General features: G+C 41.7%; 1 protein-coding gene across 1 annotated transcript; it reads right to left on the reverse strand.

The window, feature by feature from the left end:
- Nucleotides 1-8,500: 8,500 nt before the first annotated feature.
- On the reverse strand, nt 8,501-20,075 carry LOC139658039 (calpain-9-like; the record flags this gene model as incomplete). The annotated part of the gene is made up of 11 exons (XM_071536057.1): nt 8,501-8,707; nt 10,446-10,504; nt 12,163-12,279; nt 12,813-12,891; nt 13,736-13,804; nt 15,016-15,080; nt 15,896-15,956; nt 16,640-16,717; nt 17,958-18,003; nt 19,184-19,392; nt 19,918-20,075. Coding segments are annotated over 11 exons (968 nt in total), but the record flags the coding sequence as incomplete, so codon positions are not given.
- Nucleotides 20,076-20,668: the final 593 nt, after the last annotated feature.

Raw genomic sequence — 20,668 nt, forward strand, 5'->3', positions numbered from 1 at the left:
CATTTATCACAAGTCAGAGAAATAAAACAGCTTGACACGGGGGGGGGGGGGGAGAAGAAGAGCCTCGGGACGGGCCTATTTCTAACACAGGAGGAAATATAGAGAGATGGATATGAACTGGGGCATTGGGACCAGCTGCAAGGTATAATATAGAGCAAAGCAGGGCCCAGATTCAGTCCTCGACCTCCACTCCCTTATCCATCCCTCCCCTGCCATTTTTTACCCAAGCTTCCCCCCTCCCTGTCCTCTTAGCCCTGTTCGGCCCGGTTCGGCTCGGTTCCTACCTTCCTCTGCTGCTTCTCCCAGGCCGGGTCCAGCAGCAGGTCCCGGTCCCAGTCATTCTCTTGCTCCATGTAGGTCTGTTGTCCGCCGGCCGAGTATTGGTTATTGGCAGCGTGATAATCTACCATGTCAGCAAAAGAAACCTGAGTGCGCCACGGAGGAGGAGGAAAAAAAAGCTGTCTGAAAACGTAAAAAGAAAAAAAATAATAATAATTAGAAGCAACGGCCCAAAAAGAGAGAGGTGGGAAGGGGGGATTTACGGCCCAGGAAACTCTCCTTCTCTCGCTTTCAATGTGTTTTGTTAATTCGGTCGGGAATATCCGGTGTGTGCAGTCAGAAAATCCCCGCTGCTGTGAGAAGAAAGCTTTCTCCACCCGCGGAGGGAATGGGGAGGCTGGGAGGAACCGGCCGCTCCTACAGGCTGCAGCGCCGTCGTCAAGCTGCGCGGGGTGAGCGCGGGGCACGGCGCTTCCGGGCACCGCTTTCAAAATAAAACGGCTGTTCAGGGTGTTGTGTGTTCAGGGTGTAGTGCGCTGTCACTTTATGTTTTTTTGAGTAATACAGTATTGAAGACAAAAATTGAAGAAGAAAAAAAGAAAAATATGTTTAAGGAGAAACTGGTTTTTGGGTTTTTTTTTGCTGTTTGAGTCATCAATTGTTGCAACATGTTTTGTTCGTTTTTGCATTTTTTTATACTATGTATTTACATTGTTTATATGTTGCTTGTCTGTAACTTTTATGTATGTTTTTGATGCTTCTTTCTTGGTCAGGTCTCTCTTGGATACGAGATTCCTTAAAGAAAATTGTGCCAAAAGTGCCAAAGTCAAAAGAGCCAAAGTCAAAAGCGCCAAAGTTTAGCAAAAAGTGCCAAAGTCAAAATCAAGACTATACTGTATAAAGGAACCTGTTTTTGCATTTAATTGATCTTTTTTGTGTTTTTTTTTTCATAACAAAACCCATATTGACATATGTTGCAACAGGGTTTTTTATGTGTATGTTTATTTTTTCAGTAATATTAAGTACCAGAGCGAAAATAAGTTTGAGGAGGAATCAGGGGTTTTATGTGTGTGAATTCATATTTTTGTTCATAATAGAATCCATTATCCAATTATTTATTTATTTCGAAATAAAATCCATATTGGCGAACATGTGTTGCAACATTTTTTGTGGTTCAAAATACTTAAGTGAAAACAGAGATATGTTTAAGAAGTAATCTGTTTTTCATGTGTATTTAAGTCATCAATTATTTGCCTTAGGGATCAATTTCTTAGCCTTGAATTCACCCCTCCATAACACACTCTCTCATCAGGAAATACCATACTGTAGGCTAGATTATATTGTACATGATGCCTACAATATAATCTTTTTAGTACATGTTTAGTTTCACTTAATATTTGACACAACGATTCCAGTGAATATACTAATAAGATTTTGTTGTTCTGTAAATTCCAATACTTACTCATTTTTTCCCGTGACAAATGATACTTTTATTTTGAAGGCAACCCCGCCTAACTTCCGGTACGAGTCTGATTATCTCTATCTCACTTGACACAGCTGTCTACAGCAGCCTCCATAGGCCAAACAGCTTATGAATATTTATGACACAATGTGAGCTGCGTGAATGAACAGAGTGGGACTGAGCTGCTGAAACACTGAGACATGAAATACTGAAACACTGAGACATGAAATACTGAAACACACTAAAACACAGAAACACTGAAATACTGAAAAACTGAAAAACTGAAATATTGAAACACTGAGACACTGAAACACTAAAACACAGAAACACTGAAACACAGAAACACCGAAACACTAAAAACACTGCAATACTGAAACAATGAGACACAGTAAAACAGAAACACTGAAACACTGAGACACTGGAACACAGAAACACTGAAACACTGTAACACACAGAAACATTGTAACACACTGAAACACTGTAACACACTGAAACATTGTAACACACTGAAACATTGTAACACACTGAAACACTGTAACACACTGGAACATTGTAGCACACTGAAACACTGTAACACACTGGAACATTGTGACACACTGAAGCACACTGAAACACTGAAACATTGTAACACACTGAAACACAGAAACACACTGAAACACACTGAAACACTGAAACACACTGAAACATTGTAACACACTGAAACACCCTGAAACACAGAAACACACTGAAACACAGAAACACACTGAAACATTGTAACACACTGAAACACACTGAAACACAGAAACACACAGAAACACTGAAACGCACTGAAACATTGTAACACATTGAAACACAGAAACACACTGAAACACAGAAACACGCTGAAACAGAAACACACTGAAACACAGAAACACACTGAAACACAGAAATACACAGAAACACACTGAAACACTGAAACACACTGAAACACACTGAAACATTGTAACACACTGAAACACACTGAAACATTGTAACACACTGAAACACACTGAAACATTGTAACACACTGAAACACAGAAACACACTGAAACACATTGAAACACTGAAACACATTGTAACGCACTGAAACACTGAAACATTGAAACACACTGAAACACAGAAACACTGAAACACTGAAACACTGGAATGCTGCCCTCAAATGAATGTGGAGAATACTGTTGGACTTTCCCACCAGCACATGAACGCTCCATGGGAAATTCACCAAACAGGATTATATTATCAGCATATAGCAGATGCTCCAGATAAGCCCCGCCCAGATTATGAATAACCAACAAGGCCATGTGGCGAGACTGCATTTCTGAATAATTCCTCAACATGGGAAGTGAGGCCTTGTTGTGTAGGCCCCACTATTTCAAACCACTGGTGCCCAAAGTGTGGTCCCGGGACCTCCAGGAGTTCTTGACTGGGTTCAGTCGAGTCCCCAGCCAAATGAGGAATAGCTGATTTTCTACTTTTATTTCACTCACTAGATGTTAGGCATCACCTGTGGGCGTTTCATTGAGTGTGTTTCAAACATTCAAGCAAATTCTCAGTTTAACATTTGTTTATTAACTGAGTATTTTATTATTTTCTACATTTCATTTTTCCATCCATGAGCATTATGGAAAACAGAAACTTTACTTTAGCTAGCTAAGTGGCTACAGCTATTTTGGATGTGATGGAATAGTTAGGCTAGCAAGTTAACATTACATGTTTGGCCAGCCAGAGCTAACATTACACGCTTTTCCCCAATGTGGTTGTTTCTCGCTCCTTAACCATTTTGCTCATTTGCATGATGCTAAAATGTTTAAACTTTTCTCACTGTGTCCGATCATAGACAATATGTGTCACACTTGCTTGAAGACTGTGCAGATGTGTCTGTTGCAGGAGTGCTTAGCAAACTGTCAAAACTCAACTGAAAGCTAACGTTAGCGACAAGGCTAATGTAGCTTTATCAAAGTACTTCTCTCTCTAGCTCTTCTAGTCAAGATTAGCATGTTAGCAATCCATGGCAGCAAGAGAAGAGACAGAGAAGCTGCTTTGGTTCTTGCTAAACCTCAGCGACTTGCCGTAAGTCGGTTTATACTGCAGCTAAGTTACAGTTCGCCCAACAGTTCAAATAAAAATGGCCGCCTATCTGACCATCCGGGAATGTTGATTTGAATGGGAATGACCGTTCTGTCTATAGAACCAATCACAATGTTTGTTTACAATAACTTAATATTATATTAATAACTGCGTCATGTTCATACAATTTAATGGCGTGAAGCAAATGGGGGCGAGGAACAACTGAGATAAAGAGAAAATGGTTAAGTCTTGTTGTGTATGGGGGTGCCGGGTAACGATAAAGAGTGGAGAAGGGTTCGGGTTTTTCAGATTTCCATCTGCGAAGAGCAAACATGCTCAAAGACCGCTCTGGATTCAGCATCTGAAAAGGGAGGAGATCCAGGACAGGCCAACTGCTTGTATCAGTCACAGTGCTTGTTTGATGCTTTCATATCTCATTAAGAAACACTTTCACGTTAGTTTGGAGACCTAATTTACCTGCTGGGCCACAGACTAAAGAAAATGACAGCTTGAGTTTACCCAAAACTACCAGTTAGTCTGACCGGCGGTGAGATGTCGCTGTTGGGTAGATTTGGTTTATCAAAGATGCAAACACAGTACATAAAATAAGCACAGCAGAAACGTCAGATAGGTCGGACCACCGTGTTTAACTACGTATATATCTCTAAACATTACAGTTACGGCTGAAAACAGAATTAAACAAGTTTGCCGATATCTCTGCAATTCAATCGCCAGTTGTCTACCCAGAAGTGACTGTTGTTGTTGCTAGCACGACGTCACGATGATTCAGTCTATTCAAGTTCTGTGGGGGAAACTTGAACAAAAAAAAGAACAACAAACAATAAAAAAACAAAAAAAACAACAGGTATTATGTATTATTGGCCAGGCTGTCTGCCTGGGTGACAGTGCCTACAGAAGTAGGTCACACCCAGGCTGTCCTGGTGGATTAGCGTCACGGCGGCGCGGCGTAGCATATAGACGTGCTCCGGCTTTGATGTTGTCATGTGTTGCAGGGCCACATAGTGCAGCTCTCCTGCTAACAGCTCTGTGATTGGTCACAGCAGTCCTGTGGCCATTCATTCGACCCCACTGACTCATAATTATAGTCCGGCTCGGCTCTCGTTAGCAGGAATGCGCCCTGGATGAATGGTCTTTTTAAAAGGGGCTATAAAAAAGAGAGAGAAGTTTTGTTTTGAATATAACTGGTGATGTTGATACGGGTCTTAGCTGAGGCACAAAAATGTCATCACTCATATGTGTGTGTGTGTGTGAGAGAGAGAGAGAGAGAGAGAGAGAGAGAGAGAGGAAGAGACAGGGAGTGGGAAAGGGAAGAGAGAGAGAGAGGGGGGAAGAGAAAGGTAGTGGGAAGGGAAGAGAGAGAGAGAGGGAAGAGAGAGAGAGGAAGAGAAAGGAATGGAAAGGGAAGAAGAGAGAGAGAGAAGAGGAACAGAGAGAGAGAAAGGGAGAAGAGAAAGGGAAGAAGAAAAGAGAAAGGGATGAGAGAGAAAGAGAGAGCGAGATAGAGAGACAGAGAGAGAGAGGGAGAGAGGGGGGCAGAGGGATAGAGGGAAGAGAAAGAAAGTGGAAAGGGGAGAGAGAGAGAGAGAGAGAGAGAGAGAGAGAAAGGGAAGAGGAAAGAGAGAGAAAGGGAGAAGAGAAAGAGAGAGAAGAAAAGAGAAAGGGATGAGAGAGAAAGAGAGAGCGAGATAGAGAGACAGAGAGAGAGGGAGAGAGAGGGGGGCAGAGGGATAGAGGGAAGAGAAAGAAAGTGGGAAAGGAAGAGAGAGAGAGAAAGGAAGAGGAAAAGAGAAAGAAAAAGAAAAGGAGGCAGAGAGAGAGAAGAGAGATAGAGAGATGCTTGGCAATATTGTTCTCAATTTCATGCTAATAAAGCACACTGAATCAACTGAGAGAGCAAAAGATTAATAGAGAGAGAGAGAGAGAGAGAAGAGAGAGAGAGAGAGAGAGGGGTAGGGTGTGGCTGTGTGCAGTATTGCCTTCAAAGTCTTTCATGTAGTGAAGGTGCCGCTGTGTTCCTTCAGGTTCCTGTCTGCTGTGCTGCAAGTCAGTTTGAACCAACAAACAGCAGCACAGCAGGAAATTGAATGAATCTCTGCTACCCCCCCCCCCCCCCCCCCCCCCCCCCCAACACACACACACACACACACACACACACACACACACACACACACACACACACACACACACCCCTCTCCTGGTATGTGTATCTCTGACTCCTCGTACTATAAAGAATGATGCTGGAAGACGGATATTTACACATACCACACGTCAAAGCAAAGAACAGAGGGTCATTTCTCAAAATATCCCCAGCGGTCGAGGACCAGACCCGCTGCCAAGTACAAGAACATGTTTTAAAGGTTATTTTTTATTTTTATTCAACCTTTAGGCCTGCTTAACCAGGCGAGTCACTTAAGGAACAAATTCTTATGTTCGATGACGGCCTGGCGAGAGGGAAAAGGGAGATGAGAAGAAGGCTAGCACTTTGCAGAAAGCAACAAAAACAGAATGAAACATCATGCTGAGAGACAGAAAAGTAGCACACAGACACACAGAAGACTGGGGGACAGTAAACAGCGTAACACCATCAACAACAAGGACAGCACTAAAGGCCAGGGCCGGGGATCAATCCATGAATGAACTCATCGATTTCAATTCAACTGAGGAATTGCAATTGGAATTGAATTGGAATTTCAGGAAGTTTAATTTAATTCACTTAAATTCTGTGAAATTAAATGTTTGTTTTTTTCTTGCCACATATCTGAGATTACACATAGGGTTATATATTATCAATACTGAATATCATAAAAATGTTAAAGGTTCCTTTCAGCTGCAGAAGATGTAATGGTAATCCATACATTATGACTGAATGTGTGGTAACACTTTACAATAAGGGTCACTAAGTTAACTTAATTAACAGTTAACAAATGTGCCTGGTAATCATTTACTAATGGTGTTCATGTTAACTAAGGTATTAATTTATACATTATTTAATAGTCATCTTTATAAACTATTAAATAATGTATAAATTAATACCTTAGTTAACATGAACACCATTAGTAAATTACACATTAGTTAACTGTTAATTAAGGTTAGTTAATGCTTAGTGACCCTTATTGTAAAGTGTTACCGAATGTGTCATAATGTTTTGATTTATAATGTTTAGCGAGTCGAGACAAACTCTCTTAGAAGTGGAATTTCATGGAATTCAATTCTGTTTTCTGTCATTCCAATTCAATTCACATTCTGTTTCCTTACAGCTGGGAGACTTTCACATTCACATTCACACTGCAGGAACTGAATTGGATTTGACCATGCATTCTCACTTCAGTTCATGAACGGCCCCAGACCCTGCTGAAGACGATTAAAACATGCAACAAAAACACACAGCAGCACTGACAGAGAAGTGAGTGTTTTGCAGAGAAACAGTTGCATGAATGCTGCCTGTACATGTCAGTGACAGAGTCAGGCCGAGAGAGAGAGAGAGAGAGAGAGAGAGAGAGCGAGCGAGATGAGGCTGTTGTCATTATTCATGAGCGTACACAGGATTTGTCTTGGTGTCCGTGGCTCAGACACAACTGGACCATTCACAGAGGTTTCTACATACTGACACATACAGCACACACATCACAGTCATGTGGATTCTAATGAAGTTTTAAGTTAACTAGAATTTATAACCTTCTCCTCTCCTCTCTCCTCTCCTTTCCTCTCTCCTCCTCTCCTTGTCTCCTCTTCTCTCCCCTCTCCTCTCCTCCTCTCATCTCCTTGTCTCCTCTCCTCTCTTCCTCTTGTCTCCTCTCCTCTCCTTGTCTCCTCTCCTCTCCTTTCCTCTCCTTGTCTCCTCTCCTCTCTTGTCCTTGTCTCCTCTCCTCTCCTCCTCTCTTCCTCTTGTCTCCTCTCCTCTCTTGTCCTTGTCTCTCTCCTTGTTTCCTCTCCTCTCCTTGTCTCCTCTCCTCTCTCCTCTCCTGTCCTTGTCTCTCTCCTCCTCTCCTCTCCTCTCCCCTCTCCTCTCCTCTCCTGTCCTTGTCTCCTTTCTCCTCTCATCTCCTTTCTCCTTCTCCTCCCTCCTCTCCTTGTCTCCTCTCCTCTCCTCTCCTCCATGGTGGGACACACAAACACACAAACTAGTGGATAAATATGTAGATGCTGCAGAACTGGAGTGAAGCGGGCACACTGTGAGGAAAAAAGGGAGCAGACGCCATGTTGAAGCTGCTAAAGTGTCTGAAATACAGAGAATGTTAACTTTACTTTTTCTCTTGACTGACCTTTGACCCCAAGATGGTCCCATGGTTGCAAACAGTGCTCTCAGACAGTGGCCCCCTCATTTTGGGGGGTCGCGATATGATGGGATAGAAAAAAAACATATTTCTACTTTAAAAATGTATTATCATGTCTATTTTTTCTCGAATTCCTGCTTTTTTTTCTTGTGAAATACTGAGTAGTTTTCAGCCTCTCTGCATCCTCTGATGATGAATCAAATGAAACGATCCTGAAAAGGGAAAATCATTCTTTGGGTGAACTCGTGAACATGTGATAGTAGGCATCACTTTGTTTTTAGGGGTCACGAGCCAAAAAGGTTGACACCACTGCTCTAAGATGTTTCCATGGTTACTGTTTAAATATATGATGACAACGTGCATCAAAAGGAAAAAAGACAAACAGTATAAATTTGGCACAAAGCCTGGCTTTTATTGTGAACATAATGGCATTCATCTTAACAATTTTTTCACCATTGAATTACACTGTACATTTAAAACCTAGACATTAAAATCATGCACTAACAGCGGTCAGTAAGCACTCTAAACTAAACTAAACTAAACTAAACTGCAGCCAGTGAACATTGGTGACTGGACCAGCTCAGTTGTACATGGTCATGTGGAGCCACTGGAAGGAAGCAGAGGACAGAACATTCAGATCAGAGTCAGCTGCTGATTGGACCTTCATCATTATAGAGAGCCTTTAAGCCCCTCCCCTTCCGCTGTCCCCCATGGGACCTTATTGCGGAAAAAATATGTACGGTAGTCGACGGCGAGAGACAAATAATTGTTTGATCCCATTTGAATTGTGCCATGAATTACACATATGATGTTTTGTCAATTTAAAAGATCATTTTGCAAGTCAAGAAAGTCACAGTTTGTGGTAAAACAGTAAAGTAACGTTTAGTTTTGTGTGAAACCGCTCAGTGAACTACATCTCTCGTCTCACCGACACCAACATGGAAGGAAACATAGGAAACACACAGGCATGGCGTTAACGTTAGCCCCCACTGCACTAAAACTATCCTAAACCGGTTTAAACCCGTTCTTACTGTCTACCTTCCAGGTTGTGTGTAATACTGCTGCTATCTGAGAGGGACTGAGCTTGGAGAGAGAAAGTTATGATGTCACTTACGCCACTTTTGGGTGTGTAGTCTTTCTAATTACGTATTTTCACAGTCTTACACTTCAACAGTTTTACGACAAACTGCGACTTTCTTGACTTGCAAAATTATCTTTTAAATTGACAAAACATCATATGTGTAATTCATGGCACAATTCAAACAGGATCAAACAATTATTTGTCTCTCGCCGTTGACTATCGTACATATTTTTTCCGAAATAAGGTCCCAAGGTGGTCCATCGGAAGGGGAGGGGCTTAGGCTCTCTATTTTTGTCTTAGACTGGGACATAATTCAATATCATCGTGTATCGTCTTTCAGCGGAATCATATTGTGATGATATGATGATATTGTGACACAATTCTGATGATAACAAGCAAATTTTACTTAAAACTTCTGACAAAATGAGGTATGAAACATTTTAAGGAATATTATTTGTTTGACGTCACACTTAACATCATCATGCAGTTCTATTCAGTGAACATGTAATGTTGCTACAAAAAATCCATTAGATTATCATGATATTGATTTCAACCACATCGCCCAGTTTATGTCCCTCAGTTTCCCTCCAAACAGGATTTGTGTGAAGCTTTTCAAACCTTTTTTTGCAAATAAACATTTTTCTGTAAAATGAGTTGCTCATCTTGCAGATTTTGAGTCCTGGCAAACTGGTTAATATACTGTAAGGCCATTACATGCTTTACTTTATTGGCATATCCTTTATTCCAAATAGAAGAGCCCACAGTGATATCAAAACAATTAAATTATCCTTTTAATCTTGCTCCTTACTTGATACTGATCTGTACCACTAACAGTAATTACTTTGCAATTTACCATGAAGACTGTGTTTTTTCTTTGTTGGGGGAGGGGGGGGGGCTGTATTTTAATATAAACATTTTTTATATACATATATTTGTCTTGTTTGTAACTACTGTTTTTGTCATGTACATAAGGTTTATATGCCATTTTTTTGTATGTATGTTTAAAAAACATGTTGAAACAATTTGAGAATCTACTGTTTACAATGTGGAAAAACACAATGTGGTAAATTAATTCATATCATAAAAAACAAATGCTGAACATAGTAAAAATGCTTTAGTACAACACACATGCTAGCTGTTCTTTTAGTGTATTCCAACATAAATTATATTTTTTTGAGTTCTCTCTGTTGAAGGCATCTGTTACTGATGCAGAGACAGATGGGAGAGTCAATATGTTTTTACAATTATAATCACAAACTGTTACCTGTCTGTAGCTGACAGTTATGGAGCCCATTCCCACCATGTCATACGCTTGAAATTTATCTGTAAAAAGGAGACAAACACAACGAGTCAGAATTAGTCAAACTGCATCATGGCAAATAACTGTTTGTGTTTGTTTTAGCTTGCCGGGAGTACCAGGTGGGTGGGGTTTACCGGATTAGGAGCGTTGGGTAAGTTTCCAATCACAGAAATGTAAATGTAGACTAAAAATTGACTTTCCTGTGATTTTCTAAATGTTCTGGCGCTCATTGTGCTGTCTGGTGTGTCAAACCCCACCTATCTGGAGACAATGTGGGCCAAAACAAACTAGGAAAAGTTTTTGCAAATCGCTGCCGCCAGGTGAAAACCTCGTATCTGCACAATGTCTACTTATAAGGAACTAAGGAAACCTGTCTTGTTTGCAGCTTGACCACCATGCACTTTTGAGTTTATATGATTAGTTTTCAAAATGTCTTATAAACCAAAGACTTCTCAACTCATAAGAAGAGCATGGAATACATCACAGAGGTTAAAAATCACCAAAATTGGAGTTATGAGGTTCTCACTCAACAGCGGTTAAATACTTCCAGCCCCAGGTCGGTATGGCAACACGCTCAGATACAAGCATGTTCAGTCCTGCCTATAACACTATAACAATAATCTGTTGCAGTGTCTGTTTATCCTCTCTGATAGATAAACCGTCCGCAGAGATAAAGCTGTTGTTCTGCATTCTTTCTGGGCTTTTCCCCTCACGCTACTCAAAGACCTCAACATCAAACATCAACTTTCTGTTCTGCTCTGAACCTTCCACATGAAAAACAAAACCTCTCTCTCTCTCTCTCTGTCTCTCTCTCCGCTCTGCTCCCTCCATCTCTCCTCTCATCACTTCCTCTCCCCTCTATCTCCTCCCATCTCTTTCCCACGCCTCCTCTCTCCCACCTCGCTCATCCCTCTGTTTCTCTCTCTCTCTCTCTCTGTCCCTCTTCACGTAACTCCTCTCTTCTTCTACCCCCCTTCTGGCCTTTTGCTGCGTTCAAGTCCTGTTGAATTGACTGTAAATATGAGCTTCCGACTAGGAAAAACTGTTTTAACGGCAGACTTCTAGTGGTAATTACAAGTATAGGACTCCACCGATATCTGCAGTCCAAGACAGTAAAAATAAAAAAAAAAGAAAGTAAAAAGAAATTATCACTTCTAATCTCTTAACTTTATGAGTGTGTAAGAAATTAATATGTTGACCCAGAGTTTGTTTTGTTTTTAGCACCTATTTCTTTTACTCTATTATTGTTGGTGTTTCTTGTTTTCTTTTATTGTCTTCCTTTTTTTTACTCTGTTATTTGTGTACTAAAAGTGGGGAGAAGGGTGAAATGGGGAAAATGGTGCTCTGTAGACCCTGACATCTGCCCCATTGTTGACATTTTTACCAATAAAAACTGTATTGAAAAAAACATTATCAGTTACTTTTACACTAATACAATCAACCCTACTTACAAAAAGTGAGCATCAACTGCTGCAGTTCATTTATGGTTGATTTGAATTTCTTAAATAAAAATGATTTTGGATGTGGGTGTTTCAAAGAGTTTAAAATGTGAATATTTCCAATGAGAAATCATGTCGTTCTTCCCCTTATTCCCATTGCATTTGTATTCTTCCCATCCAGTCTCACCCCCCCCCCCTCCCTCCCTCCCTCCCTCCCTCTTCTCCCCGTCTCCCTCCATTACGGATCATGCTGTCCAGTTTCATCAGCAGGAACAGGAACCCGGGGTAACTGATGGTCAAGTCCGGCTCCGTGTATCTCAGGCCGACCAGCTGCAGCACAAAATCGTCCACCATGATGCCTAGAGGCAGAGCCAGACCAGAGCAAACGCACACAGATCACAGCCAACATCACTTCACGCAGCAGCTACAGTGAACGGACAGGAATTGAAATATTGAGGACATAAGTGAGGCCATAACAGCAACTAATACAGTCGCATAACTGCATACAGGCACAGGATGTTTCACAGCAAGATGTACAACAGGCAGTGGACTGCACACATCAATCCACACACATATACAGTATACACCATGCTGCTGCAGAGTTGTTAGGGCTCATGTGTGTTCAGTGAATGCACCAAAAGATCAGGAATAAATTATGTCAAAAAGCAAGTGGGTGTAAATAGAGGTGTTCTGGCTCCCCCTGTTGGTCATAATGCTTTCCCTGACTCATGTCTGCCTCACAGATTCATATGGAAACATGAGATATTGCATTGCTCAACACTAAGTGAAAAACTAAACCCAAAATCCAGGGGAAAAGCTGACAGAGAGTGATACACAGTAACGGTCGGATGCTGCTGTGCGTGTCAGTGACTGCAGGTGTTGTCAGTGGTACCTGCTGCCTTCAGAGCCGGGCTGACCTCTGGGTACTCCAGACGCTGAGACTGATTCTTGTCAAACACCAGGAAGATATCCTGAGGAGAGACGACAGACCGCACACTGAACACACACAACACTGAGTAATCATTCTTTGCCTGATATCAGACAGAATCGTCAACTCGTCACACTCCATTTCCATCTTCAGTCTGATGTTGCCTCCACTCTAACCGATTTCCGTGGGGGAGGGGGATTCGATTTTCCCTAACCAATCACTGGAGACCGACGTATCCGCCTGACTCTAACGTCATTTTAAGTCGACACTGATGCGTAGCCATGACAACACCAGAGACGGTTCAGAAAGTATAGAGCATCTTTGACAACACGGAGCGAAGTAAAAACAAAGTATTTCGGATTTCAAAGTAATTGGTACTTTTAATGGATTCAGAACAGCCTGGATAGCAGCGTCTATCTTGTCTGTAGCGGTCGCCATTGTTGTTATTACTCCTCCTTGGTTCCGGTGCACAGCTTGACAACAGCTTGACAACGGCGTTAGTCCCGCCCGTGGCTCTGATTGGCTAATCGTTAGTCCCCCCCCAGCGCTCACTGGACCGATCATTTTTCAACCGAGAGAAACCGCTGTTTCATGTCACGATGCCAGACCAGAATCAGTCAACTCGGTGGAGTGGGCGGAGTCAAAGGTCTGGACCCAGGCAATAATCATTCAGCTGCTGAAACTTTACTCAGACAGATCTGTAGAGTCCCGTGGATGATGTGGAGTCCTTTCTCAATACAAGAGGAAGATCCTTGTAGTTGTGTGAAAAAATGTAACTAACGTGTGAAGATTTTCATAATACAACTTTTGATTCCTTTCATTAACTTCTTGTTGTTGTTGTTGTTGTTGTTGTTGTTGTTGTTGTTGTTGTTGTGTTGCTAACTTACCGTCCACCTCCTGATCTTGTCCCACAGGTTCTTAAACTCCGGCCAGTTGAGCTTAGCGAGGCCTTGGCTCTGGAGAAAACACTGAGGTCAAGGAAACAGATCAAATACTGAACAACGCGTCTGAAGCACCAAGACAACAAGCTGCTGGTGCAAGAAGAGTACTGTTGAATTAAAGATGCTACATGTAGCATTTTAACATCAGTAAATCATCACCGCATTAATTTGGAGACATTAGTGTAATTACTGTAAACAAACCAGTCCATCAGTGTTCAGCCTGTCAGCCTCTATCAGCCTCTACTCTGCATCCTCCATTGTTTCTCCACCTGGTGGATCTGGAGGGAAATCTGCTGGATCGCTTTATGGCACAAAACAGGAAGAGGTTCTGTTCTTCCAGAGCAAACGGAGCTAAAGCTGAAAGAGTTTCTGGCAGCAGATGGTGGAAGGAGGGAAAGGAAGATGGAGAAATCACTTCCAACATGTTGATCCTCTTCAGGAAAGACAAATGGAAAGCAAACAGCAGGGAGGGGGAGGAGGGACTTCCTCTTTACAACAGGAAGCACTGGGGTTTATGGGAAATTCATTCATTTTGAGAAACTCTAGCACTGACAGCAGCACTGGTGTGAGACAGATAGCCTGGTAAGACCATCCTGATCACCTGACCTCACATTCTGTTTCGCTCCACAGATCAGTCTGGACTTCTAGCCGTGGGCGGGAGTACTTGCCTTGACAGACAAACTCCTCCAGCCAATCAGCAGAACGGCGAAAACGTCTTTTCCGCCGAGAAACTCCGCTAGTGCATACTCTTGTTCTTGTTTAATTGTTGTTATTGAGTCTATTTCTGCAATAACTGCACTTATGGCTGTGTTTACTCTACTAACGTTAACGCCATTACTGTTTTGCCAGCGGCGGCCTGTATTTCACGTCATCAACTACGACGCGGTCCCTGATTGGCCCGGTTACATTGTAATTTCAGGAAATCGATGTGGGCGGCTAGAAGTCCAGACTGATCCGTGGAGCGAAACAGAATGTGAGGTCACATGATCAGGATGGTCTGACCAGGCTATGAGATAGAAGCGACCAAACGTCTCAGACTGTAGTGATGATATATTGATGTTTGAAACGCTGCATGTAGCATCTTTAACAAGTAGGCTAAGATAAACAGTGAAACAGCATTGTAGCATGATAGAACATCAGGTGTTAATACAAAGGCACACCATGTTTCTATTCACATCTTAATTTTCTTTTTCAGATATAATAATATACATTTTTTTCAAGGATACATCCATCAGGACCACAAAGCTCTTGCAGTGCTCCAGAACCAGCTTCTTCTCACTGCCTGCCAACACTAAACACCACAAGGGGATGATCAGTGTACATGTGGACGGACACACACACACACACACACACACACACACACACACACACACATACACACACACACACACACATACTCCCTCCCTCTCTGGGTGGGGTGTTAGTAAGGAAGCGGCTCTATACATCCTCCTTCCTGCCTGCTGTGACATCAGTCCAGCTTCCTGCAGTAAAAACACTGAGTTATCTCGGTCACCATCTCCCACAGCCGCCGCTCGGCGCTGCAGGAAGTGATGTCACTGTCAGGTGAGCCTGCTGTTCACTGCTGCAGCACACTGACAGGCAGCAGAGTCTTCATTCCTTTTGCTTCTCTTTGGCACTTTCTCTCAAAACTCAATGGGGAAGATTGTTTTACAGCAGGAATTTAATTTTTGTAGGATTTTTATTGGATGGAGACAAAGAGGGAGATGTTTGGGGATATTTGGCTGATTGGTTGGCTGGTTGACCAATAAGAATATAATAAAAACGCAGTTACAAAGCACTTCACAAGCATAGAAAAAAACATCAAATCAAAAACAAAAGTAAAAGAAAATACAAAAAAACCCCACCACTTTTGTTGATTGATTTTATGTTTGAGAGATTAAAAGCATGGAAAGAATTATAAAAAAAGTGGGTAAAAAAAAACAACAATAATAAAAGGTTATTACATAAAAGCAAGTCAATAAATTGAGTTTGAAGACGTGATTTAAAAGATGATACAGATTCACCCAAAGTCTCTGACTGACTGACTGACTGACTGACTGACTGACTGACTGACTGACTGACTGACTGACTGGTCTCATTACTGACCTCCTCCCTGTATGGCCTCAGTCAGCAGGTCATGGAGCTCCGCTGGCTTGCAGAACCCATTCTGATGAAGAGGAGAAACACACAAAATACAGAAAACACATTCATACACACTGACAGAAGTCTGGGGACACATAGCCTTAAGTACTATTTGATTTTCTCTGTTATTTTTCAATGAAGAATAAGAGTAGAAAATCCCTGCAATGCTTTTTTTTTTAACATAAAATAGCTATTTACTAATACTTTGGATCTATATATTCAACACTCAGCTTCATGTTAGTGTTATCTTTTAGTGTTATCATCATAAATATTTGCATGTATGATTTTTTCTTCCTCAAACTAAACCTAGTTAGTGTTTAATGGGGTTAAGTTATTGCAAACTGACAAAGAAAACTATTTATTTATTGAACATTTTCAAAAGCTAGGTGTCCCCAAAGGCTTGATGGTTAGTGCATCTACATCCAAAACACAGGGGAGCTGCTGTAAGCTCGTGGTTTAAACCAGTATTTGCACATAATTCTCAGTATTAACCTGCCCGGCGCGGCAGCTGGGTGGGGCTTACCACATCAGGCCAATTCAGATAAACGGTAAGTTGACGTCAGAATGGTTCCCGGTGCTCCTGGTAATTTCCTATGTCTCAAACCCCACCCATCTGGCACTCTCAGGAGGTTAAAAACAAAGGTGAAGTACGACTTGCAAATGCGACTTGACCTAGTTACGGTGCGGCTTTGCGCGGGCGAATCTCACCTTGTTGCAGTGCTTCTTGAACAGGCGTCTGGTAGATTTAGGGGAAGGAAGAGCGGTCAGGTGTGGGAAGGAAGGCTGCTGGGAGAAGACACAGAGCCTGCACTCAGTAACTAAACCTTAACCCTAAACACACACACACAAATCTCTAATTATCCTTAAGTAGATGGGCCATTTTAGTTGAGTGGCTCCATAAACAAAACCAACAAACCCAGTAAACAGCCTTGTATCGTACAGCTTTATGGCCTTGTGTAACCCTAAGACTTGCATTTTGAGTCTGTTTATCTTATTTCAAAATGTGATGTGTGTGAGCTTGCACATGGATTGGTCTGTTTCTGAGATGTCTGTTTCTAAGTTGATTTTAAAAACAAAATCAAACTGTGTCAAATTATACCTCTATCTGTTTTATATGTACTGAAGGAGGGAATCAGAGTCTGTTTTTGACCAGTTGCTTCTTACGGTCCAGATTCCCTCCGAGGTTTTGTATTGGCCGCATTCAGAGTCAAGATGCAAGTAAGGATGGTTGAATTATAGCAACATCATGGGGCCATTCAGGCCAAGTTTAGTCTAGTTTACTTTAGTCTAGTTTAGTTGAATATATCACCAATGCCTGAGAAGGTGTTGTTTACTATGGCTTTGGTATGAGGCTCTTCCTCGAGGATATTATGGCTTGGATACAAAGGCTACCAACCCATGTCTGCTGTCTGAAATGTTTTCTCCAAAGTAGTATTCATACATAAGAATAAAAAACAAGAGAAAACAAGATCGCCAGCTTGCTTCCTCATTACCACAAGAGAAAGAGAGAGAGACAATATGTACGTTATAATAACTATAAGTTATAACCTCCTCCTCTCCTCTCTCCTCTCCTCCTCTCCTCTCCTTGTCTCCTCTCCTCTCCTTTCCTCTCCTCTCCTTGTCTCCTCTCTTCCTCTCATCTCCTCTCCTCCTCTCCTGTCCTCTCCTCCTCTCCTCTCTTCTCCTTGTCTCCTCTCCTTTCCTCTCCTTCTGTCCTCTCCTTGTTTCCTCTCCTCTCTCCTCTCCTCCTGTCCTCTCCTCTCCTTGTCTCCTCTCCTCACCTCCTCTCCCTGTCTCCTCTCCTCTCCTCTCCTCTCCTCCATGGTGGGACACACAAACACACAAACCGCTCTCCAATTATAGAAGTGGGATAATAAAAATATTGTAGGAGTGATAATCGGTCCAGTCTGCCTCACTGGACTTACTCAAGCTCATATCACCCGTCTAATGATTCTGGATGAGTGTTTTTATTATGGAGTTAATTAATATGAAAGATGAACTTTTATAGCTTCTGTGTGTCTCCTACCTCCTTTATGGAAGCGATGTCTTGTGGTCCTGGTTTCTCAGCCGGACTGGAAGAAACCATGAGAACATTAGAATCATCACATGCACATTTACACTCGTTCATCTATGACTGTACTGCTTACAGCCTAACTTGTGGAGCAACAGTGTTATCATCATGGTGGAGCAGAGGGACCAGGTGTCCCACTTTGCTTGTGGGACACTGTATATTAATACTGCATGTTGGATCATAGATGTTTTGGGCTTTTCGGAGGTTCATATTTCCTGCAAACTGCACCAAGCCCTCTAATGTCTTTTCAGTGTTTATTTCTCTTGTTCATTGAAGTCATTTCTCCTGACCTCCAGCTGTGTGCACATACAAATAATTTTAATTATGACTAGAAGCCTCAAATCTAACACAAATACTGTTTTAACTGACTCCGGTTAATGCAGGATGTAACATCTAACCTCATTCTGATGGTTTCTTTCTTTCTGTCTTACGTGGGTGAGATGTTGTTTTGAGAGTTTCTACAGTTTGTGGCTCGTCTTTTTGCTTCTTCACACTTTTCTCGCCTTGGCTTTTTTAGTCTTGGCACTATGAAACTTAATGACGCCAATTTAAAGATCATTTTATTTGGTCCTTCCAGCTCCAAAAGCATGATTCAAAACAAACTAAGTAGCCTGTGTGTGCTGTTTCTTATGTTTTTATATGAAGCACTTTGTAAACTCTGTTTTTAGATAAGCAATATAATATGTATACACTACCAGTTAAAGGTTTGGACCCACATGATTAAATGTTCTATGTTTTTCATTATCTTAAAGCCATTTTGATCTAAAGGCTTCTGCCTAAATGCTTGAACTTAGTTTCTTAGACAAACATAAAGAGTGAAATTGATCCTATGTATGAATTTCTTTCCAAAGTCTTTGCCTTTCCATCAAGGCAAAGGGCGGCTACTTTAAAGAATCTAAAATATAAGATAGTTTTGATTTGTTTCACACCTTTTTGGTCACTGCATAATTCCATTTGTGTTATTTCATAGTTTTGATGTCTTTACTATTATTCTAAAATGTGGAAAATAGTAAAAATTAAGAAAAATGTGGCGTGTCCAAACTTTTGACTGGTGTATATAAAGTGAATACATATAAAGTTTATAGTATTAAAGTCTTTTATCAATTGTATGTGCAACTAAACTAACCCCCAAACCTAAAGAACCTAAACCATCTTCCTCATCAGACTGGTCCATCACTCACGCAGCGGCGTTGCCCTTCTCTGTCAGCACCCGGATGAGGAACGCTCCCTCCTGATTGGGCTCTGAGACGGAGGGGATGATGATGTAATGTCCCGGCGCCAGGCGACCGCGAAGCACGACCTCCCGGCGTGAGCTGTAAGCCGGGGTGGCGAGGACCGGCCGGAGCACGCTCAGGTCCGTGGGGGACAGGTATTTACTGTCAGAGCGGGCCTGCGGAGAGAACACACACACACACACACACACACACACACACACACACACACAAACTAGAGATGGGACGATCTGCTTATCTCAGGATACGATTCGATATGCGATACGGGGTTCATGATTCAGTACAGCCACAATATGATGTAATAAGTAAAAGTTCGATGACAACAAAGTCTGACTGTGCAGAATTCTGTTTATTTCTGAGACTCAAATCTTTCTAGCGATGCCATTGGCTGCTAGAATGTAAACAACAATTTAAAAATGTCATTACAAAGTGACAATAATATAATTTGGATGGAGAGCTTGTGAAACTGTGATGGTCAAGAGTCTCATTAGTGATTATTACAGCAGAATAACATGGAGCTGATATCACCATTCATTTTTCTGACCCACGATATGTGTTGTCACATTTTTGTATTGCGATATACTGAATTTCGATAAATTGTCTCATCGCTAATACAAACACACAAAAACACACACGCATGTATATGTCTCTGTGTGTGTGTGTGTGTGTGTGTGTGTGTGTACCTGGTATATGTGCAGGCCTATAGCCAGGTTCACCCCTCTGCGTCTGTGGTGTTTCTGCATCAGAGCCACCAGGAAGGAGCAGCTCTTCTGAGGGTCTGCTGGGTTCTGGTCCTCCTCCAGCAGGGTGAAGTAGAACTGGGGGTTCTGCCAGAACAGGCCTGGAGACACATGTTTGTATTTTTTTATTGCATTGCCTACATCCCTCTAACTCTAACCTTAAAGAGGAACTAAACCCCAAAATCAAATCTATGTAAAGCCTGACATCTGCATGATTTTTACCATTAGATGTCAGGCTTTACACAGATTTGAGTTTGGGGTTTACTAAATCTTTAAAACCTCTTCAACCCTGCCAATCATTGGGTCCATCATTACAAACACATGTTACATGGCCAGGCTTTGTTTAAACCCACACAATTTTATTTTAAATTCTAGTCAAGATCCCAAGGTTTCCAAAGATATCTAATATGTCATTCTGAATTATAGGGAAATGTGCAGAAAATGATGCACAAACATCTAGATTTTTTCCATCTGATGTAATGGTGCAGCCATGAAAAAATGGCGTTTGAAAATCACTCAGTATAGCAGCTGTAGCTTCAATGAATCGTTAGAATGAGCAGATACAGAATATAGATGTGACATTGTTGTACAGTATGAGAACACTTGTTTTTCTAACTTTGAAGCTACTTAAGGGGGAATTTAAGGCGAAAATCAGAGTTCAAGGGATTAAGCCTCACCACTATATGCTTAACGC

This window comes from Centroberyx affinis, unplaced genomic scaffold (genome assembly GCF_046629955.1).
Source record: "Centroberyx affinis isolate AG114_WGS23_722 - 3 ecotype Tasmania unplaced genomic scaffold, CSIRO-AGI_Caff_v1 ptg002818l_1, whole genome shotgun sequence".
Taxonomy (NCBI): domain Eukaryota; kingdom Metazoa; phylum Chordata; class Actinopteri; order Beryciformes; family Berycidae; genus Centroberyx; species Centroberyx affinis.